Source organism: Chelon labrosus (genome assembly GCF_963514085.1).
Source record: "Chelon labrosus genome assembly, chromosome: 4".
Taxonomy (NCBI): domain Eukaryota; kingdom Metazoa; phylum Chordata; class Actinopteri; order Mugiliformes; family Mugilidae; genus Chelon; species Chelon labrosus.
Window position 1 is genome coordinate 11,326,882 of NC_140340.1, and position 24,350 is coordinate 11,351,231.

The 24,350-nt window shown below is 41.7% G+C and overlaps 1 protein-coding gene across 10 annotated transcripts in view; it reads left to right on the forward strand.

The window, feature by feature from the left end:
- cadpsb (Ca2+-dependent activator protein for secretion b) overlaps window positions 1-24,350 on the forward strand; it is a gene marked incomplete at its 3' end in the record, with an annotated part of 65,059 nt that overhangs the window by 3,998 nt on the left and 36,711 nt on the right. For all 10 annotated transcript variants that reach the window (XM_084542991.1, XM_084542987.1, XM_084542988.1 and 7 more), the window contains exons 2-5: window positions 10,964-11,077; window positions 13,227-13,559; window positions 23,163-23,243; window positions 23,380-23,613. In XM_084542991.1, coding sequence (XP_084399117.1) covers window positions 10,964-11,077; window positions 13,227-13,559; window positions 23,163-23,243; window positions 23,380-23,613 — 762 coding nt within the window. The remainder of the gene's footprint in view (window positions 1-10,963; window positions 11,078-13,226; window positions 13,560-23,162; window positions 23,244-23,379; window positions 23,614-24,350) is intronic.

Here is a 24,350-nt window from a genome sequence, read left to right on the forward strand (position 1 = left end):
TAATGCCACACTTTTGTGAAGTTCACGGTTCTAATAATCATAATGTGTAAAGACTGTCTCTTATGTGACTCTACTGCCCCAAGTCATTTCACAATATTATATTTGAATGGAGAACATGTAGATAAAGAAGACTGAGGGTGAACTGCCCAGGCTCATTATGTTCATGAAACACAGTCATGTGGACAAAAGACAGCGGTAGTAAATGGAGAGCTCAAATATGACACCAGAGTCATTTGCATGATTATGTAAGATCTCTAAATGGTGTTCTGCCTGCAAAAACCCATCCATCGCCAATAATGACGCTCCGCCGTCAGTGTCAGAGTCAAAGTTTGAGTTAACAATAAAACATGTCAATCACAGCTTGAGCGCAGGGTGAAAGTTATTCTCTCCCATTAAACAGCAGATTTCACACCGTGTTTTAGCAACACCAGTGTTGCAGAATAAAAGGTTGTGTGTATGGATGTCAAAGTGGCTTCAAAAGGGGCGACAGCTGAAAAGCAGCAGGTGAAATGCCCCCTCATCCATAATCTGTGCAGCCACGTGGAACATATCACAGCTTCACGAATTAAACATCGCTTCTGCTGGGAGATAACCACAAGGGAAAGATCTTCTTTATTAGACGGCTAACCACGTCTTTTTTTCTGAAGGTTTGACAACTGAAAGGCAGCAAACGGAGGCAGGATGAAACAACAATGCATTCGTGTGGCCTGATACTCACAGGACGACCACGTTCTCACCAAAATAGCTACAGAAATGCAAATGAGCACTTGCATGTGAACGTACAGGAATTTATGTGTGTCGGTGGCATCATGCGAGAATTTATTCCACATAGGTGGGCACGAAGTGATCTGGTTGAGAGCAGTATCTCACAGAGTGATGTTTCTCTCCCTCTAAGAAGGGGATGTACTCGTTAATTATAGCCTAACTTATGTGTCCTCACAGAGCCTATGTAATCTTGCCTTTCATCCGAAGCGGCAACTTCATTTGGGTAGGCAAATGTTAACCATCCACAGTTAACATTTGTCTAATCTTAATCCTGGTGGTTTAACTCAGAAAGATGAAGCAGATTCGTGAGGATGGTTGCTGTCTCCCAACACTGTATTTGTGGATTGAGGAAGATTAATTTGCAATATTGCTGCATAAGATATAATCCCTGCCTCTGCATACTGGACACAAAGACGTGCAAAACACGAAGGCTGCTGTGTTGAAAACTGACATTACTGGCACTGTTAAAGCAGCTCCAAGCTACTTTTATCGCCTTTATTGAGATTTTGGGCAACAAAAAAGTCCAAGGTGATGTTCTCCAGGAAAAACAAGGATTAGCAGCGGATGAATTATGGGAGTGAAGGAGAGGATGGCTGCTTTGGGCATCTTGAGGCCCGAGAGAGGGAGACTCGGGGTGGCTGTTCCGTCTCAGGTGAGGGTAGCGCTGAGCAGATGGTGCATGAAAAGAGGAGAGAAGAAAAGGAGGGGAAGAATGGATGTGAAATGGAATTGGGTCGGAGGAGGGGTGAGGTAGCAGGGTGGATGGATGAGGGCGGTGGAGAGAACGGAGAGAAGCAACGCTAGGCTTTCTGGTCCGAGTTAACATGCATCGGTTTAATTAAATGATCTTTTTGCTCAAAAGATGATTCAAATGTGAATTGACACAGAGCTGACGAGAGCTGTGGTCCAGGTCTAAGTTCTGATAAAAAAACGCAACTAGCAGGACGTGCAGGGGTAGGTGAAGGAGTAACTTACAAATAGGTAGGTGTGTCTGAATGATAAAGAGCTAAAAGATGCCTGCACAAGGCTGACATATTAATCATAATGAGATGTCCATTACTTATTCCCATCAATACCTCTACCCATGTCAAACCGCATACTTAAACCACAGCACGTCAAACCAAGATCAGCTGTTAAATCACAGAATTCTTCTCATACTGTAATCGTGACCTTTTTTTCTCCTCCACATAATTACAAGATAGTTTTTCTCATAATTACGAGATTCTAAGTCATAATTATGGGAGTTATAATCAGACACAAGGAAACTTCTGCGACTCTTTTGATGAGTACAATGCTGCGTGTCATCACACTCTTCGAAATCTCGGTTGAGCCCTCGGTGAAGCGAAGGCATGCAGCTGTCGATGGTCATTCAAATGCGTGCTGTTGTGTTGAAAGCGGCGAGGCATTGCTTCAAAGGGAAAAATAACCGAGGTATGAGCGAGGAAGCACTAAGAGGGGAGAGACTGAGGGAGAGATTAGTAGTGGTGATTTTCCACATTAAAGACGGAGGAGCTACAGCGGGACCATTACTGCAGTCCTCCATTCAACCTCTTATTCCCTCTCTGTCTGATGACTCTCACTGAGGCATAAAGAAAAACAAACAACAGCCCGGAGCAAGAGGCTGTATGTCAGGTAGACACTCGCTGCGAGTTTCTTATCATTTGCGTCCCATGTTTATGTATCAGTTCCTTTAAACACAGTCATCGCTCCAGTCTCCTCCTGACAAACATCAAACCACAGTCTGTCGTTCTCTGGCTCTGGATCATTTCTTTCATTACTAACATAGATCTAAAATGACAGAAGAAGCATTGCCAAGCACACGCCAGTGCAGCAAGACAAATTAAATAATCCCACTTGGACAGTGTAGAAAATGCAGTTGATGGCAAAATGTTAAAAGAACGATCAGAGCACGGATAAAAGAGGGATTTTGTATATTTTTTGCTGCTGAAAACTGTTAAGCATTCACATCTGGATGCAGACTGATCTAGATCATAGGTCTCCTTTCATTGATCGTACAAAACATAAGCCTCTACCTTGTTACCAAACGTTTTGCAATATTCCTTTCTATTTTGTTCATGCTTTTTTTACACGTTCCTCAAGAAAGGTCCACATTAATGCAATCTTTATTCGTCACATCTTGGTTCATCCAATCCACGAATACACACAAAGCAAAACTAACCGAACACCAAACAAGAGTCCCGTGAGATAATCACCTTTAAAAGCCGAGGGTGAGGGTGAAAGTGAAGAGGCCGACTAGGAAGAGAGAGACATTAAGGGATTTGTGATGGGAGGATGGTAGGGAAGGATATATGTCAGAGATTCTTGATGAGAGTAATACGCCAGCTATGGTGATACCATCCCACGGTCAGCTTTATGTGCTCCACATTATGAAGAAGAGCTGTACAACACTGCAGTAAACATTTTAATTTAATGCGAAATAAAGGGAATATAACTAAGACACCAATCAGGCATAAAATTAAAACCACTGACAGGAGAAGTAAATAACGTTGACCATCTTGTGACAATTCAGTGTTCTGCTACGAAACTTTTGGACCTGGCATTCGTGTGGATGTTACGTACGACCTACCTAGACCAGACCAGGCACGCCCACCCCATAGCAGTGACACTCCTTGGTGGCAGCAGCCATCCCCAGCAGGATGCAGCCTGACACAGACACAAAAGTGGTTTAGGAACAACTCAAAAAACATGAAGAACAGCACAAGGTGTTGACCTGGCCTCCAAATTCACTAGATCCCAAGTATCTGTGGGATGATCCACAGAGGCCCCTCCCCTCAACCCATAGGACCCAAAGGCCCACACTAACAACATTCTGTTTCCAGACACCACAGGACACCCTCAGAAGGCCAATGTCCATTCTCTGATGAGTCACAACTGTTTTTGGAGGCACAAGGGAGACCTACACAATATTAGGAAGGTGGTCATAATGTTATGCCTGATTGGTGTATCTCCAAAGATCCTGCCCTGTGTCACTTTTAAAACTACTGCAAATACATTTTCTGTCAGTTGACTAATTCGTTACAAAGGCACTTCAGTTCTGAACCAATTCAGGATCCTGACAAAACCGCAGCTCTTCACTCTGGCACTTTTAAGTTACACCGTACACCAGCCTGAGACATTAATGATCCATATTAAATGGTTATTTATTAAACAACGTAATAACAGTAAGTTCTCTGGATGCTGAGCGCCTGTTGACAAGAAAACAAAGAGGGTTTATTGCTATGCATTTGGAAAATTATCAAAAAGGAAATTGGTCTTTGACAAGTGCAAACATGAATACACGCAATCAGAAGCAATCACATGAACTGAGTCAAAATCTGGCATACTGAACTACTACCTCAGTATTCTGATTGAACGTGGATTGGAAACCTACATTTACGTTATATCTATCCTGTGAAATCTCATGTGTGCACACCGTTTATGTTCCATTAGGTTAAGGGATCGTTTTGAACTCAGTAACTGAATGAGCATAATGAGGTGCCAGCTGAGCTGTATGGCTGCTGCCAGGGAGTTGGTGGTGTGATAACTGATGACTGTTACAAGAAGGGGCTTAGCTGGTTGTGAACACAGTGTTCTCCTGTATGTATCAGCAGCGCCACAGCTCCTGAATATGACAACAGTGCGAAAACCGGTTACGCAGAGCCAGAGCTCCTGGTTTTATCCCTGTTTTCTGTGTGTCAGGCCCTGTCTGCAGAGGATACACCTGTTTACTAACCCGGTGGAGACGGGCACAACGGCGTGTGTCTGTGTGCCTTCAGAACCAATGTCTGGTCGGGGATAATAACTCGTGCATCATCTGTCTCTGCATAATTGTAGTTTTGAGGCCGTGGTCACCACACAAAGCTGGTGTTTTGTGTTTGATGAGGCCCGCTGCTGGTAGGTTTTGTGCAGCTGTCATGCAGCGTTTGCTCCTGTACTCATGTCGGCTGTTTACTCAGATGTGGGCCAGTGGTGTCATCTGCAACATGAATAAAATGTGCTTTGTCTGGTGTGAGGATACCATGTTTGCTGAAAAACCAAACAAAAGCATTGGAAGGGAAGTCTTCTGAGCAAACACGCTGACACACAAAACGAGCATTTGGTTAATGTGATGACCTTTCATCCGTTTGATTTCATCAAATATAAAATGTATAAATCTTTGTCAGGTAAATTCACAGCGCATTAATCAAGACTGGCGTTCAGTGCCTATATTTTATGAGAAACTAATATTTTAGAGAAATCTGGATCTATCCATTATGAATCAATTATAATTGCATTTACCACTGGCCACCACTGAAAACTGCCCATTTATTTTGAAGCCATTTAATTTTGGAACACAGCCTAATTTAACTTCCCCTTCAACGTTATATAACTTCTAGAGGAAGCTCGAGTGTGAGTCAGCACAGCAGAGGCTTTATTGTGCTGAAGCACACCAGCTATAGTACACAGTGAACTGCATTCAATTAGCTGATTACTCCACTCATCACGGCCCTGCAAGGACAGCTCATATACCTCACAAGCTGGTGAAAAAGTTGATTCAAAACTTTGAAGAAGAGATAAAACGATCAATATGAATAAGAGCATAAGATTATATGTATAATCATTGGGCATTGCATGTGTTATGTAACCTGCTCAGTGCATTTCTTGGAGGGTATGGAGGGATATATATATATATATATATATATGAGAGATGTGCAGCAAATGAACACATCATTACTGTTTATGCACACACGGTGAAGCTACTCTCCCACGGACCTAAATGTATCCGAAACACTTTTAATTGCAATAATTGTGTAACATAAATTATGGAAAATATCATACACTCTTAATTGCCCAGTATGTCCATACTTTACATCACATCCAGGATCTTAATCTATAAAAAACTTATAAGGTCAGACACTGTAAATAGATTTTCTCAGTGCGTTCTTGTTCTCAGTTTTAAAAAAAGACATAAAAAACTAACGGCACCGACAGTAACATAGTAACTGAATTAATCCATTTGACAGTTCGCTTCCGTAATCAGCCTAAAACCACATTAAACACCGATCAGCCACAACATTAAAACCACTGACTGGAGAAGTAACATTAACCATCTTGTGACAATTCAATGTTTTGCTGGGAAACTTCTGGACCTGGCATTCGTATGGATGTTACTTAGACATGTAGCACCCACCTAGACCAGACCAGGCACCCCCACCCTGTAGCATTGTCACTCATCCCAGCTGGATGCAGCCTGACACAGACACACACACAAAAACGGTTCAGGAACAACTAAAAAAACATGAAAAACAGCACAAGGTGTTGACCTGGCCTCCAAATTCACTAGATCCCAAACTGATCAAGTATCTGTGGGATGATCCACAGAGGTAACAACTAACAACAGTCTGTTTCCAGACCCCACAGGAGACCCTCAGAAGGCCTGTGTCCATTCTCTGATGGGTCATTGCGATATTAGGATGGTGGTCATAATGTTATGCCTGATCGGTTTAAGTTGGGCTGTGCTTTTCTATAGTTGTTTAACTTAATATATTTCAATTTTCTAATCGTCCAGCCAACCAATGAATGAATGAATGAATGAATGAATGTAGTGGAAAAAAACATTCAGTTTATTTTGAGAGAATCACAAGAATCTGGTCTTTTCTCTTTATTGAATGTATTAAGTTAGACTACTTTATGAAGTAGAGGTAGGTAAGTAGAAGAATTAATTAAAACTTGTGTCCTTGCAAAGATGGTCGGCACAGCTGCTGCAGACTGACTGACCAAGGTTTTCTGTGAGCAGAGAATAGTTGCTGCTAATAAGTAGCGGAAGAAAAGCAGAGAGAAGAGTCTAAACAACGGCGCCTTCTCAGAGATCGAGCTTATACAATGCCTAAAATCTTCCAACTGGAACTTTATTCACAGACACCGAAGCCACTTGTGTGCAAGAGAAGTGGAGAAGTATTGAAACAATTAAATAGAAATTATAATATGTATTTATGTGAAATTTTTCCATCACACTGATTTCACCTGGTGCTACATAGACGATGATGTTTTGAACATCATGTTGGACTCATGAGTTTAATCTACGACCCTGATCACAGTCTTTAACAACCAGTTTCCTTTGGCTACAAATTTTCCCTTATCCCCTGGCATCGTAAGCAAAAAACAACTTAATAAATTCCAAAATTGCAATAATTTCAAATTCACAGCAAATGCACAGACTTTCCTCTGCCCTAGAATTGTTGCAGCATACCAACACGCAGTATATAGAGACAGGGATATAAAGAAAAATCATTTTCAGTTCAGTGAAGAATCACTAAAGGCGGCTCACGTCTTACAAGCTGTGTGCCTGAGGGGACGTAATACCATGAGTCTGTGCTAGAAACTCAATGGGCTTTAAGATACAAGACATACTTTTAAAAATTATCTTCAGCTGACAGACTTTTCCTAAAAAAAAACAAAAACAATATTACGTAGAAAATAACAATTCTAACTCATCCCATAGAGTTTAAGGGGCATCACTACGGACACGTCAAATATATACTAATTTGTAATTTTCTAAAGTATAGACAGTATTATAAACTCAGATCCAGACTCCGTTTGAACCGTAATAAAGTCACTGTACACGTGCACGTCTCCTCTATTGATATGTGACGGGTGATTAATGTCACTGCCGGCTTCATTGCGAGCAAATGAATCACTGCGTAACGCTGCAATCTTGATAAGAGCCACAGAGAGAGAATCAATAAGCAGGGAAGTATGTCTTGGGAGTTTGGCGGTACTGATGAAAATGGAGGCATTTCTCTCATCCATCAACTCGGTTGCTAATCAGCGCAGTTCTCCAATCAGCGGTGAAATAATAAAAAAGAAAAAGGCATGAAAGCCGAGAGTCATGAATACTTTATGTGTTTGAACTGTGCTGTGGTGAAGAAGTGGACAAAGTTCACCTGGTTTACTGCTGTGTGCTTCAGTGTCAGCGCGCCAACAAAACACACACGGAGGTAGCTGCTCGCTGTGTTGTCACATAAAGTCAGCTCGGCCGAGAGAAACTGTCAGCAGAGGGCAAAGTATTATTAGCTTTGACCTTTCATGGTAAAATCTTCAGGTAAAACACAAATGTGTTCTGCCAGCGTTAGGACCCACAATATCCCTGTTTGATTTCAATCTGGCCTTGTTTTGTAATTCTCTGCATGCACAACGGTTACTTAATTGTTACGTTAATGGAGGCCACTCTGTCATAGTTTACAGCTCTGACTGCAACTGACACTTAAATTCATTGCTGATTAATCTGACAAAGATTTGGTGAATTAATTCAGTTTCAGAAAAGAGTATTAAAAAAGTTCAATAAAGCCAAAGTTATGCTACATTATTTATCCTGTAAACCATGAATGTTCAGAAAACAAGTAATTGAGTACAGGGAAAAGTTGCTTGATTCATTTTTTGTCTAACTACAGCTGCTCCTTAACATGTTTTACTTTTATAAACTGACGTTTAGCTGTATGCAGGAAAGCCACAGTATGGATGACCTCAGGATTAGTAGCACAATTGCTAATTTTGCCCTCTAACGCTTCCGTCTGTGTGGTTCAAGTCTGTTTTTGTGCCTCTTTTCGAAAGCCGAGTCATCAAAAAGGCATATCCCAGGCTATGTTTCCGTCTATTTATTCCACATAATTCATACTGCTTTCTGGAACTATAGTTCTTTTCTTATTTTGATCAATTCCATTTCCTTACTCAGCACGCTGTCATGTTTAAAATATATCTTTCTTCCAAATGTTGCAAAACAGTGTTGCAGAATTGAACGAGACATGTGTTCTTGGGAGAAAAATGGATCAAATTCTCATAAATTAATTTATTAGAGTGTCCTTTACACCTAACTTACAGTATAAGTTGTTTGTTATATCTGTTTATCTTCAGCCTCAGTTTCCAAAATGAACCTGCAACCAAGGATCTGTGTTAACTTCAGTCTTTGGGTCCCCATCGACTGGACTCATTTGCATATGGTGTAAAGATTAACATTTCTTGCCCCTGGATGTTCCTTGAACACCACACCGTCTATTCAAACTAGCAGGGCTGGTGGGCACTTTCTCTTTAATCTCCCATCTAGCAGTTGCAACGATGAATAAATCAGAAACCTTGAAGCACAAGTATTGATCTCTGAAGTTGTTGATGTGCTGTTTTATGTTGTAAGTGGAACTTGGACGTTAAGTGCTATCATCCTGAGATTTGCCCAACCACAGCAGCTGTGAAAAAATCCAAAGTAGGATTGATATCTTGGGGAAAAGATTTGTGATACTTTGGGTTTAAGTCCATATTATTTTTACTGAGTGAGGTTATCTCTTTATTAACCTCTGGTGTCTATATTTCTGGCTGCATTCCTTAAATCTTTCCTACTCTGCCAGTTTTACTTTGGTTCTTTTACTGACACATCATGTTAAATGATCCTTAGTTTCTGAACATTATCAAAGGGGGTTGGGGGTAGTACGATGGACACACAGATGGTGTTGAGATTGCCTCACAGGCACATGATATGTGGTGCTTTTCCACCTCACTCCTACACCAAAGTCTGTCACTTGCAATGTGCTGCAGAACGCAAGCAGCCACGCACGTTACCAGCAGGTCCTTGAGCTCATTTGATATATACGACAGCTTGAACTGTAAGATTGAAGGCACTCGTCAGAGGGAGATTGTCGGTTATTGAGTGTTAGGTCACTGACACAGTAACCATGCATGAAATCAATCCCAGGACATCTAGACCTGTGCGAAGATTGAAAGTGAAACAAACGGAAAGAGAGAGAAAACCCCAGACATGTGCAGTATAATCTAACTGAACATACACCGATCAGCCACAACATTAAAACCACTGACAGGAGAAGTAAATAACATTGACCATCTTGTGACAGTATAATGTTCTGCTGGGAAACTTTTAGACCTGGCATTCATGTGGATGTTACTTAGACATGTAGCACCCACCTAGACCTGACCAGGCACCCCCACCCCATAGCAATGACACTCCTTGATGGCAGCAGCCATCCCCAGCAGGATGCAGCCTGTATACACACACAAAACTGGGGCTGATGAGAAGGTAATTATAGTTTTGCAGTTTTTAAAGTTTTACACTAGTCTGAAAGCCAGCCCGACTTCCTCAGCCCACAAAACATTTGGAACTGACTGTACTCCAGCAGATTTCAATTCCCAATTAAATCAATTGGGAGGGCTTCATGCAGTAACAGCGATTTAGTCATACATGACATCTGAGCGCTGTGGAGTTGAATATGTTTACAACAAAGTGACTCTGATTGTGGTAGGACTGTCCAATTACTTGTAGAGAAACTCAATTTGACACATCATTTGGAAGACAGCTGATGATTGAGTACGGCTGTACCAGGCTTGGTTTAAGCTAAAACATTGAAGAAATTTACTTAGAAGAAAATTCAGGAGCTCACCAAAGTTGTTAGAGATAATACTGAGTAAGACATTGATTCCTCAACAAATGTCATGGCAAACCATCCGATAGTTGAGCTACTTTACACTGAAGCAGTGAACCTTCTGAACAGGAGCTAAGTGGCTAGCATTTAGCATGGCTGAAATTAATCTTTTGGCTAGAAATATGGCCAGATCTGCCTCACGCTCTCCCGTTTGCGTTACTCATGGATGTCAGCGAGATCAGCTGAGACCTGGAAAGTGTCCCGCCGGCTGATGTTATGGCAGCATCTCCTCTATTTGTGGATGATGTTGTCCTTTCGGCTTCACTGATTTACAATGCCCAGTAGAGCGTTTATCAGCCGTGTGTGATGTGTTCAGGTTGGTGGATTGCTCAGTTCACGATTGGGGTGGAGTGGTTATCCAGGCAGAAGATAAGAGGCGAGTTGGGGTTTTATTCATGAGAGATGGTTAAAAGGATGACGTCTGATTAGGGGCTACTCCGCCACTTGCTGTGATTAGTCTCAATCTCTGGGCAGTGACTGACAGAAAGTTCAACCTCATTACTTATCTGCAGGATGATGATTGTCGCTAGACTGATGCTAAGTTAAACATAAAGAAAACATGCTTAACATGCTTAACATGCTTAACAGCTGACACGGGTGCTTGTGAAAATCATACAATTAAAACTAGTTTATTTTTGGTTAAAGAATCATGAGCTTGTTTTGACAAATGTTGCTGTTCTTTTTTTTTGTTTTGTTTTTTTAACTGAGATGTCCTTTGTTTGTCTTTGCTTCCAAAGATAACCAAGCAGCAGCTTCAGCAGACCAAGGACCGCTTCCAGGCCTTCCTCAATGGAGACACACAAATTGTGGCTGATGAGGCATTCATCAACGCCGTGCAGAGTTTCTATGAGGTACTCACACACCACCGCAGCTCAATCACAGTCACTACATTCATACATGTGCATTTCTGTCTGACACTGCATCAACCATCATGATGTACATATAGTGTTTGTTGTCGTTTATATAAAGTATCCTTCTGGATTCATCGTGTGTCCAACAGGTCGAAAAAGCCGCGCGTGCAGTCTTCTTGCGATCCCCTGTCAAAATGCCTGAATTCAGAAGGCTGAGTGGTAAAATGGTGGCTGAAGCTTTTCACTGCACAGATTATGAGTCAGAGAATGAGGCTGACACAGCCATCCAACGTCACTATTCAATCTGCGGATGAAAAAGTCATTATTACCGCGCGCTGCTGTGTAAGCGTTGTACGTAACGTACAGTGAGATACGTTAAAGGCCAAAGCTGTGATTGGAAAAACAAATAATGAGGAAAATTAAAGATTAGAATCATCAGGAAACACTTGTATAATCATTTTTTTTTTTTTTTGATGGAAGTTAATTACAAAATGGCATCTGAGCTATGCGCCCGCTGAACAGGAATCTGGTTTATTTTGTAATATTTAATTTGTATTTAAAATATAGTACAATATAAAGCCTTGAAGGTAATTTAAATGAGAAGAAACGTACCTCTGAGTCTGACTTTACAAAATGAACTATCATCATCGGTGCAATAACAAACTCGAAGGCATTTTAATAAACGTGGAACATGGCGTATGATTCATGCTGGGGACATCCCTGTACGTATGTCTCCTGCCACTTTCTCCCCATAAAAGGAAGAAACGGCAGCATTAACATATAATGTGTGGTATGCATTATAAAGTGTAATTGCACAGTACACACAAACAATTAAAATTTAGTGATTTGTGTATGAATATGTTGTTGTAATGTGCATTATTATATCTGTGTACTATGCCAAAATACTGAAACATCATACGAACTCTGTCGTAACCTAAATGGAAATACTTCACTTCCTCATGGATCACTGTTTATTGTAAGAAATGTGTTATGTTTAGTTATGAGGTGGGACCCGAACGGAGGCGGAAGCAGGAAACAAAAGAACTTTAATTAAACGTATCAATCAGGAACAAAAAGAGCATAACCCCCAGGGCAGGGAATATCCAAATTATAGTCTCAGAAAGGAGTTTATTCCAAAAACAGGTTCGTGGAAAAGCTCCATGAGGTGGTGATGTAGCAAGAGCGCTGGATAACAGGCAAGAGACCACGCGAAAGCAAACAATCCAGCATCAGTATTTGAAGTGATCCAGATGATCAGATGGAGATCAGATGTGTCTTCGGGCCACAGCCACTCTGAAAGATAAGCCTCCGAATTAGGGAGGCCAGAAAAACAGGAAAAAACATGGACACAGTCCGTAAGACTTAAAATGTTTTTACTGTAGTGGCACACTGAATGATGTAGAATGACACCGCTTTTACTTGGACAAACTTCACTATGGAAGCTTAATGTGTCACTGCAGTATAAAAGTAGATTTGTTCTTTTCTTCTGGGATAATTAGTGCCTTGTTTGCTGAGTGTAAATCACTTTATCTTGCATGAATACGATCAATTCATTTTCATTTTTTATTTTCTCGTGCTCTTAAAGTGGCATCCCGTCTCAGATCGTAAGGGCTAAATGTTATTAGCTAAATTATGGCTGATCACAGGTTGCTTTGTGTCTTTTAAAAAATAACATGCTCCTAAATGCCGTCGGAAACATGCACCAAACAGCAAGAGTAACGTGCCGCTGTGCTGCGATGTTTCAGTACAGTAGTCACCGCTTTTTCACCATAATGGATGCTAAGAACAAAATGTGACTGTCAAAAGTGACAAAGCAGTCAGCTCTGATAGTTACTTCACTTGATGCTGTGACAATATAGCCTTGTCTGCCTCCATCCCTGTTAGTCTGTCATTAGCAGGAGACAGAACGCCTGTGCTGCTGAGTCACGGTGACACGTACAAGCCCCCCGATTTTTTAATGTTGAAGCTTTGTCAGTTTTGTTTTGCTGATGAAGACAGATATTTACTGTTTGATGCAGAACGTGATGGAAAACACTTTTACATCTCCTATGCCATGAATGCTGTGCTAAATGCAAGTCTCTAGCTGCCATCATTATTATTTTTCATGCATCCTTTACACAGTTAGTAACGCTGATCTTTCACAATGTAGGTGTTCCTAAAGAGTGACCGCGTGGCAAAGATGGTCCAGAGTGGCGGCTTCTCGGCCAACGATTTCAGGGAAGTGTTCAAGAGGCACATCGAGAAGCGGGTCCGCAGCCTCCCGGAGATCGACGGCCTGAGCAAGGAGACCGTGCTCAGCTCCTGGATGGCCAAGTTTGACACCATCTACCGCGGCGACGAGGATCCGCGCAAGGCACAGCAGCGCATGACTGCCAGCGCGGCTTCTGAGCTGATCCTTAGCAAGGACCAGTTGTATGAGATGTTCCAGAATATCCTCGGCATCAAGAAGTTTGAGCACCAGCTGCTCTATCAAGCCTGTCAGGTAGGTTATGGCACCTGTGGGTGACACCTTTCTAAAGGTCTTTGACTCAAATATATGGTCCTGTTTTGATTGACGGAGGCATCATTTTCACGTGTAGGATCCTCTCAATAGTGGATTGATTCCCCTACAAAAACTATATAGATGATTCTTAGTTTCTTAACGTTTTATTATTAGGTAATTCCTTCATATTTCTTTATTATCTTGACTTTATATCCTCATATATCTGTCGCAAACATGCAATACCACCTCTGTGTTTAGAACAGAATGGCAAGTCTTTATCCTTATCATACCGTAGGCTGTTGCCTTATTAGAAGGTGTGAACCAGCGACTTTTGCAAAAATGAACGACAGCAATGATAATTTAATGACTATACATTAACAGTTACGCATATTCTTCCAATATGTAATTGCTAGCTCCAGTGTTAAAAACTAAGACATCACAAAAGCAAATGTGTGTCCTCCAGATACATTTGATTCCAGGCCAGAGATTCTTCATTATAGTGGAGATATGTTGAGATTACTGGTGGATAATAGTGGACTCTGGGGTGATTGTGTCAGACATAACTCTCCCTCTCCTGCCGTCTTTACGGCTCTCCGTGGGAATGCTGAAGGCAGCACTAATGTAGTCTTTCTTCAGACGCTTGATTAAAAGTCGTACCACGGCCGGATTTGGAGGAAGCCTCTGACACCTTTACATCTGCTCATCATTTACATACTCTGCTCATTTCGTTCACTTCCAACCGGCACGCCTTTTGGAAGCCGATCCGGTCTTTAAACTGCTGAATTTTCTTTGGACCAGGTGCCGTTCTGCTTCCAAGAGCTGCTGATGTATAAATCTGAGCAGATGGCAGGAATTGCTGTTAAACAAATTAGATTGTTCGGTATTGTCCAAATATGTCGGTTGGCGAAAATCAATAAATGCTCCATTCAGAATGAGCGTTCATTAGTTGGAGGATTTTAATGCTGAGGTGCAATGCATCGCCAGAGCCTTCCAATCCAGCGTGTATATTTTGCCTCCCAAGCCTTTGAAGATGCTTAACCTAGTTTTTTTATGTGCTGGCAGAAAAGCTCTCAGTATAGGGTCAGAAATCTGCAGGCAGAACATAAAACCATTTCCCCGAACAGATCGTACTCTGAACAATGCAGCAACAATACACCAACATGGATGCACTGTGCTGCAGTGATGTATTTGTACATCTTGGTGCTGTGGTGTATGGAAATGGCACACGTTTACACACCTTCGTCATGGTGAAGTTTGCATAAGAGAACCAGGATTTTTCACTCCGGCTGCTTTTCTCTCGGAAGTTCTCGGTTTCTCCTCTAATTTTATTTGGGGACAAAATGAAAATATCAGACGGTACCAATGTTAACTTTGAGCATCACTCAGTAAGCAACCAGCCGCCGTGTACGCCGCTTTCTACTAAATGATAAAATCCTCACTAGAAAGGCGATGCGGCAATCCAGTCAGCCCGGCTCAGGGCTGCTGGGAATTGATGAAAGGTTTTCATGGATTGGCTTTAATTCAGAGGCCATCATATTTTAGCTGTTATCGCTGGGGATTTACATTTTTCTGCAGTTACATCCAAATAGTTGAAAAGAAGCACTGGTCTATTTCTGTCTCCCGCTGAAGTAAGAGCAGCCCCTGGAAATGACTAACAGACTGATTAGACTGGTACGGCCAGCTGCTGCGCCAGCCAGACTCTGAGCATGCTCTACTCCCTAATGGCTGCACAGTTATTCAGCTGCAGTCACACCAAGCATGACCAAACAACTGTAAGAAAATGAGGTTGGTGCCTACACTGCAACCATGGTGGCAGAACTGTAGCGCTTCCCATAGTCACATTCTTTCTATAAATATATATATAAAAATATGTGTCTGGCGTTATTCACCGGTGTTATTTTTAGTCCAGGTAAAGCGGAAATCAATCTTATAACTGCAGACTGCAGAGAGAGTAAAACGAGACAACCAGCTCACGAAACGCTTTCATCTCACGTCCTTTTAAACAAAGTGTCTCGGCTGTGCACACACTCTGTTGAAAGAACGGCGCATTCAGAACGGCACACATCAGACGCTGCGTGACATTTAACAGCTTCCCGTTCAGCTTTGTCAAAGGATTTATGAACCTTGTCCTTGCAATAGTTTCTAAGCAGCTGTGTGTTTAGTGAGCAAACACACGCATCTCGTACAGAAACGGCAGTATTTCTGCTTTTCAGAAATTACCTTGTTGAGGATTTACAAGGCGTGCTTCACATTCTTTCGGTTTCATCCCAAGTGTTAGAGTGTTGAGTTGAATTTTATCCCTGTGCCCCACATTATAACATATTTTGTGCATAAATATCTACAAATACGAATGTAATACCCTTCTGCCGCCAGGGGCAGAGGTGCTCTAAAAGATTTGGTGAGTACAACAGCGCCACCACAACCAGCCCCATACTGTTGATAGGATTTCACACCCAGCAGACAAGGAGAACCATAAGCTTCTGTCTGTGTTATGACTGTCCTTCATTAAATGTTCTTTAAGTTTCGATTTGGTCTTAACCAACTGTTCTAAAACTCTCTTTTAACTTTAAACACTGGAGTTTAGACTAAAAGTGTTGTTTTATGTGCGGGATTAAGTATTCAGCTATATCTTTGTGTTTTAACATGTGTCCTACCGTCTGGCCTGAGTTATGAAACCCACCACTCTGCTCTCTCCTTCTTGGGCCTAAAGTCTGTTTCCTTGTTGCGTTTCCCTTACCTGGTGCTGCCTCCGTAGGGTTTGTTTTTACAATGTTCAAGAGAAAAGCCCATGAACTTGATGACTGCCTCCTCTGGTGGAATTCAAGAAGTGGAAATGTTTCACTGGGTGCACTGGGAAACAGTTGTGTACTCGACTTCCCACGTTGTTGCCATGATCTCACGACCATTTGAAGGCAGCAAACTTATCCAAACCTACGTCCATTTCAAATAATACGTCCTTTATTCCAGTGCTCTTAATCTCAGCCTAACCCAGGTCCGAACCAGCTATGTCAGGCCAAAACAGAATACTTGTGTCCCGGAGAATTCAGTAATTTTGACAGGTATGTTTCCGTGTTCATTTTTAAAAATTATCATGTGAATAATTAAACAATTGCAAACACACGCGATAAAGAAACGCAGCAAATCGTTACCAAGCAATAATTGCGATTTATTAGTTATTTGTTGATTTTCCATTCACTGACTCATCAATTAACTCACGAATCGTTTCGGCACTGGCTACAGATTCTCATTCTGAGATGCCCTAATCGTTGATATTTATTCACACCAATGGACTCTCACTAATTTAAATTATTCCCTAATCTCATGTTGCTAATTGAATTACCTACGCCTGGGAATTAAAGTAAAGCACAAGTTCATCAGAATTAGACTTTTTCCCCCGACAGAGCCACAAATCAAGGCCTGAGGGCCCCGTCGACTGACAGACCATCCTCAAATCAGCTTGGCTGTCGACATGCTTTGAAGAAGGCCCCCTTTTTTTTTTTTACCCTTTAATTTTTTCTTGTCAGCAACTGTTAGGTGGCAAATGAGGCCTGAGCTCTTCCTGGTTTCGCCTGTAGCTGATATAATTGCGTAATGGAGCCTCTTCACTGCACACAGGATTGGGAGAGGATGGAAGCATTTGCTATGCCTGCCGAGCCACCTCTGAGCTGAAAAGGCAGTGGTGCATAAATGCAGGGAAAAGCTTGAGTGCACCCACGTAATTTGGAATCAGGACACTGTTTGTTACAAGGAGACAACAAAAAGGCCAAGTTTATCCTTGATAGAGATGTCGTGGCTCAGATTTATTCTCCGATGCTTATGATTGCTTAGTCCAAATACCCGTAGTATTACAAATCGGTTTATTTTAAAATGTTTCTTCAGACCCACGTAATCTATATCTGGCCGCCTGGGGACAGTGAAACAACATGGAAACATAATTGTAGCATAAAGTGCCACCATAAAAAGTTAATTTGGTGAATTTATTAACAAACAGATGCTGTTTTATAGAGACACAGTCCAGGATTAGCAGTTATTAGTCAGTCGTGTAGTCCATGATAAATGGACGTTTTACCTCTGCTTCGTTCCGTTCACTTGCATGTGGCAAGCTTTTGACTGTCTACAATCTGTTAAAGAGAAAAGTGTAGGAGAATTATTAGAGCTTCTTTGCTGGTAACAGCTGTTTCATATGCCTAATATGTTCATACTTTAAAAACAAGACAATGAACTGAAAATACTAAATAGAGCTGAAGGGAATTATGCAGTTCGGTCGTAATTCTACCCAAAGAACCCTTTATATGATAATACTACACAACGTTATATAAAATATCTTATTAGGACAGTTTTCAACAAGGTTTAAAGACAAAATAAATCAAATATCTTAAAATATCACTGAAAATGTGTTGATTATAATGTTAGACGTTGAGATGATTATTGGCAGTGTGCAGTCGTGATCACATTTCAGAATTAGAAAGCCTCGCGTGAAGCTTCGCTCGCATAGGAAAACCTTTCTCACACTTTGCTTATTTTAACACACATACAGACACATAGTCACACGGTGCAGGTCTAAATATAGACCAGCTACTTCGTCTCCTCCGGGTCCCATTCAGCTCCGAACTAAGCCTCCCGGCCCAGTCTTTGTTCTTTACACGCATCTGCCCCTGGCTGTGTTTGGTGTCTGCTGCTAATGTCCCAGCAGCCACCTGGGAATCTGTCATCAGCTGGGCTGTTAACTACCCGCCTGCCTCTGCTCTGTCACCTTTAACCTGCTGTCAGCTTGGTTAACACTAAGGCTCTGTGCTGCTGTCAGCTTCAGTAACGTAGAGAGAGACCTACCTTTTAGCCAGTCTTACGAGATTGCCTATCCACCTATAATGCGCCTGTGGGCCACTGACAACAGTGACCTTTCAGTGGTTGTAGGCCGGATAAGATGGGGGTGCTATGGGGCTCTGCAGGTGGGGACTATTAGTTCACACAGATACTTTCCCCCTGCTCTCCTGCAAATTTCACTGTCAAGACCTCCTTTGCTTTCAGCTATTGCCCACGTAGAGAGGGCAGCAATTGAAGAAACCATCTCTTCCCCTCTTCACATTACATGCTTCAGATTTTTCCTTCACACGTCAGCCATTTAGCAGATGAGCTGCAATCTGCACAGCACCACAATAACCAGTTTTATCTGCTGCCTTACTCGATTTCAGCAAAGAAACGTTTTGCAGTTTTGAGTGTTTTCCTGGACATATAGATGCAGTTCTGTCGTATTTTGTAGGAGGAGGTGGAACACATTTACAACATACAGTAAAAAAAAAAATATGCAGTGTCAGACACTGACAGGACAAGCTGCTGAATTTCCAGGCATGGCACTGACAGTTCTTCTTTCGGGATTGCACGAGTCAGATGTCGCTTGCACCGCAGTCCAGTAGTGCCCGGAGCTGTGACTGTTTTGACAGGCAGCACAGGATCGCCAGCAGCTGGGGGAAAGGGGCTGTTCACGCACAGCTCAGGCAGGAAGGCAGACAGTATCAGTCACAGTTATGGTTGTGGGTGAAGCCGTTTTTTTTTTTTCTTTTTCTTTTGGACATTCTGGAAAAAAAAAAAAGAAAAGAAAAAAATTGGCTTGTGATATTTCCTACCACCGGATGCTGGTTAAGAGTCTCTGCGTGGTGGAGCCGTACCGAGTACCATTATGCTTCCAATGCAGACATTCTGCTGCAGCTGGTGGCACACTCTGATTATGTGCTCTACTAAACAGGAACTCTGGGTTATGTAGTGGGGTGGCTGTTCAGTGGCCAACACTGGTAACACACCAGGCTCGATGGTTCACTCCGACTGTCCTCCATTTGAGATGCATCTGGCTGACATCATCTCAAAATGTGCGCTTCAGTGAACAGATTCAGTTACAAACACTGTAGGTAGGTAAGACATTTCAACATGGAAAATGCACATAGTTTCTATATGTCCACTTTCCAGTGTGGAGACCATTGTATCTGAGTGATATTTTTCCCCTTTGTGTGTTACTTACTACACCCTTCCCCTGCTGTTAACGGCCGCACCGTGACATAAGCCCGTTCTCTCTTAAAAAGGATTGCTGGAAGGGGCAGAGAATCAATATGGTAAAGCCTGAAAGACAAGGGCTGTTAATGTAATAGGAGTGGGGGAAATGCCATAAGGCACACAGAGGTCATATCTGGCACACGTCCCGGCAGCAGAGGACCAGCGGATCTTTAAGCTCTGCATCATAAAAATCAGGTGTTCACATGGAGAGTCCTTGCAGAGATTAGTAAGGGATTAAAACCCCGGATAGTTAAATACATTGCACTAGCAATGTCCCGCACACCAAACATTATTCCCCATGTATTTCGCTTCCATTAACATCTGTGAGTGTTTCCGAGATCTATATATAGTCATTGCCATACACCATTCATACTAAATGTACAGGATGAACAGTACTTATTTTTAAAATTGCTTTAAAACTGAGTAAAACAAAACACATAATAATACAGCTAAACGTATGCTTCCGCTTTGTATTGAAAATGTCACCGTTCTGACCTTTCTACATAAAATAATACAACCTAAATATGAATTTCAAGAAAAGCAATAAGTACATTTAAAGCTAGTCTTGTCACTGCTACATCGTAGAGCAACTTTCCATTGAGATATGCTCCCAATACAAAACCTTTTTATTCCAAAGATTTACTTTGTCATGTTCCCAGTGTAACAAAAACTGATATACATGCTCCATGAAAACTGTAGTATCATAAGTATCATATTTCCCCCTAGTTTTAAAACTCATGTGAAACTCAAGGACTCTACAGCGTAACAAAACCAGGGCGGGATGAGGCTGATTTTATTTTTCACTGTAAACTCGTACCCACTGCGCTGTGTGGAAACATTTGTGACTCCCCCAGGTGCAACTGCGCGGCAGATACCGTATGTCTCAATTAGGCTGCAGACCTCGCTGTGGAAATGGTGCTAAGTGGTGAGTCACAACATCAATCCCGACAAGAACTAGAAGTTTTGGCTGAGAAAATATCCGAAGGAGTAAAGCATACCGAAGCCGAGAACAAGAATGAGACATCAGCCATTTCTACTATTTCCTCGTGTCAGCTAATATGAAACTCTCATTCATTATTGATGAAAGAGAGCCAAGGATTTCTCGGCTTTTCATTACCCCAGGGCAAAGTTTAGGTTAAAGGATGTCAGGCTTTACTTGCTTAGAGCTAACGCAGTTCAACACAGGCAGTGTTTAAATATTTTAAGGAAACTACATTTCCACTGGTTTTACCCTTGAGTGTGGACGGCTCATTTAAGTCGAAACCTTTCTTTGTCGTTGTCGTTTTTTTACTGCACACTCAGAGTGGCGAATTTTTATTACACTGATTGAAATCAGCAAGAAAAGGGAAAATTCAAAGAGGCCTGTGGTTCATTGGAGATCTCTCTGGTGATGGCAACAGGGTTCCAGTGAGGGAATGAGAAATTTCCCTTTGATTTTGATCTATTCATGAATGCTAGCCCTCTATGCTTCTGTGATTGCAGCCAGTTAAAACAAACTGGAGCTCTAATTAGCCTTTTCACACCCTGCTGTACCATTTGTCATAATTACCAATGTGCATCAGTGCCCATTGGGCTGCAGAGTCACATTTCCTTCAAACCGTAGCCAGTGCTTGTCAGTTGTGTCCAACAATCTAGTCTTGGAGCCTTTGAATTCTAGTCATATCTTAAAGCTTTGAGGTGCAACTTGCAAGTCAAGCTCCAAAATTAAAAGTGAACAATGACAAAAATCACCCAAATGCATTTTTAATTTAAACTGTTCCAAGTGTGAACTAAAAAAATCTGTATGTATGCATTAGATACTGTAGTTTGATGAGGGTTTCTGTGTGAAACTTTGAAGTGTTTCTGTACATTAATGCATCTGGTTGGATGCTATCACATCAAATCAGGAGGAGTTCTGATCCAACACGGCTCACTAGGTTTAAAATGAGCAAAATGATTTCTAAGATCATTCAGCATCGATCTCTCAGCTTATGTTACTCATGTAAATTACAACTAAATCAATCACTATTATATTGACGAAGGAATTAGCAGGGAATTATATACATTTTATACATTTATTTTTTATTATCACAAAAACTAGATTTTTAATGAATTTATGCTTAAATATCTTATTTATGGCTGATGGAGTAAAATCCCCTGGATATGATGACATGAAAACTATTGAGTTGCTTGTTAATGGACTAATTACTTCTGTGATGGAAGTCTCATTTCTAATCTCATCTAATTTGAGAGATTTCTTCATTTTATTCCGGTGCCAGCAGCTGCGGCCGAAAGTGTGAATTTGGTTATTGAGACGTTATATCACAGGTTCATGAATAATCATTCATGACGGGTTGGCGCTACACAAGACAAAGCTGCATTCAGTTGAACACTTTTCAGTATTTCAGGGTCACCATATCTCCTCAGTTTTTGTCTTTAGGGCTTGTGGATTTGCAAGTCCTGATATTAGTGATTTGAGGCAGACTTGAGTCCAAGTCTGAAATTTACCGAGCTCTCTGTGAGGATTATTGATGAATTCCATTGACAGTAGAGATAAGAGTCTGGTTACACAAAAATATAAAGCCTTTTATGACTCCAGAGGCATTGGCCTAAATATTTATTAATTATTATTAGTAGTAGTGGTAGTACATCTCTGAAAATATGAAAAAAGAAAAAGTAAAGTTGCCAGATCTGTAATTAAGAGCAGTGCAGAATTCAAAAACTGCACGAAAAATTAAACCAGAGTTAAAAACAAACAAAAAAATAAAGATTAAAAAAATTTAAAATACGCATGGGACACCTAAAAAAAACATACCCGATGCACAAATAATTACCCTGAACAGAAATGTCTTTACCCACCTTTACCCACCTTTTAAAAGAGTCTATCTGCAAGCATGAGGTCGTGCAGGCAGAACAATACACAGTGGTGGTGCCACAGCCTCCTAAGCTCGATCCCTTCAGCTCCTCAGGCAGTTGCGTGGGACAAACAGTAAATTTAGCATATTTAACCAAGGCGAGCGAACAGCAGAGAGAGGATGGAGGAGATCGGCCACACACATGCAAGCCTAGCGATGCAATGGTTTGTATGTGAGCATAAGAATTTCAAAACCGGATGCAGATTGCCGTAGGGAACCAGTGAAGAGACATAAGCAGAGGGTTGATGCTGTCTCTTTGACCTAGTAATAAGTCTAGCAGCACCGATAGAGGACTGACTTCCTAAGCCTTTGCAAAGGTAAATCCTCGCTTGTTAGCTTGCAGGGTCTTTGTCACTGCCATGACAGTGCCACAGAATGTTATTTGACTGAATATGGTGAAACCAAAGCCAGGGTATGTCCTGCCTCGTGCATTGCCTGTATGTGCATGAATGAACACATGGTCTTTGGTAATTCAAGCAAAACTGGGACACAAACAACATGTATATGTGTCATTTCAAAGGTTTCCTTGGATTTCTCATCTTTGATGGTGAGATAAATGATGCAGGGAAGTGAGGTGAACTTTAACACTGACCCCGGCATCTTGAAAGTATTGCAAGGCCCGAATTGTGATCCAACTGACCTGTTCCTCTGTGTTTGTCACTAGTTGGACAACCTGGATGAGCAGGCTGCGCAGATCAGAAGAGAACTGGATGGTCGGCTTCAGATGGCGGACCAGATTGCCAGGGTGAGTCAGACTCCGCGGGGGACCTCAGCTTGTTTTTAATATGCTTTGTTATAGAGTTAATATGTCACTAATATGGCGTAACTTGTATAAACATCGTAGTGGTTCTCTGCTGAGTCGTGTCTGTTTTCGTCAACAGGGTGGAAAGTTCCCCAAATTTGTGTCTAAGGAGATGGAGGCCATGTACATCGAGGAGCTCAAGTCCTCGGTGAATCAGCTGATGGCCAATCTGGAAAGCATGCCCGTGTCCAAGGGCGGGGAGTTTAAACTTCAGAAGCTGAAACGCGGCCACAACACCTCCATCATAGACATGGGCCAGGAGGACGAGAACACGCTGTCCAAGTCCGATGTGGTCCTGTCCTTCACTTTGGAGGTGCGGCACTGTAAAGTTTTGAATTTTGAAACATTTTAGACTAAGAGTAAAGTCAGGAAGTTTTCAACAAAGGTTCACAATCAAACCTTGAAAACAGCACCGTATTCCCAAGCAGGAAGTTTGTTCCTGCATCTCACTGCACTTTCCACAGCTGTTTCTATCAGTGTAAGCAGTCTCAGTGTCCTCTGTAGGTAATCTCAGAATAAGTTCATGATGTACAGATATGCTGCAGAGGTCCTAGTCCTCAAATCTAAACAGTTCAAGTTAAATCTTTTCCAAAGTACCGTGTTTTTCTGTGTTTTTTAACATCATCCTAAGAATGTTCAAACCACGTCTACCTTAACCAGAACTTATAAACTAGAACTGTCATCAGTTACTTGTCTGCTGCAGACCCAGTATAGAAACAGACAGCAGACCTGCTCAGGGGGTTGAACAGACGCCGTGTGAATAACAGACTGGTACACACACACACACACAAAAACCCTTTTACCTGCTCCTTAACGGGAAATGTGAGTCATCTTGTTATCAGCTTGTCTGAGATGAGCTATCACCACAGAACGGGGAGCAATCGCACCTCAGTCGTTATGATGCGGTGCTATTTCAGAATCAGGGGAGTACATAAAGTGCAAAGAATACGACCCTGCTTTTGTTGGCACGGAAGCGGGCACGCCGCCGTGGAGATTGAATGCTGTAATTATTTGCACAATAGCGAAAATTAGGAGAATCCAATGTGGAAT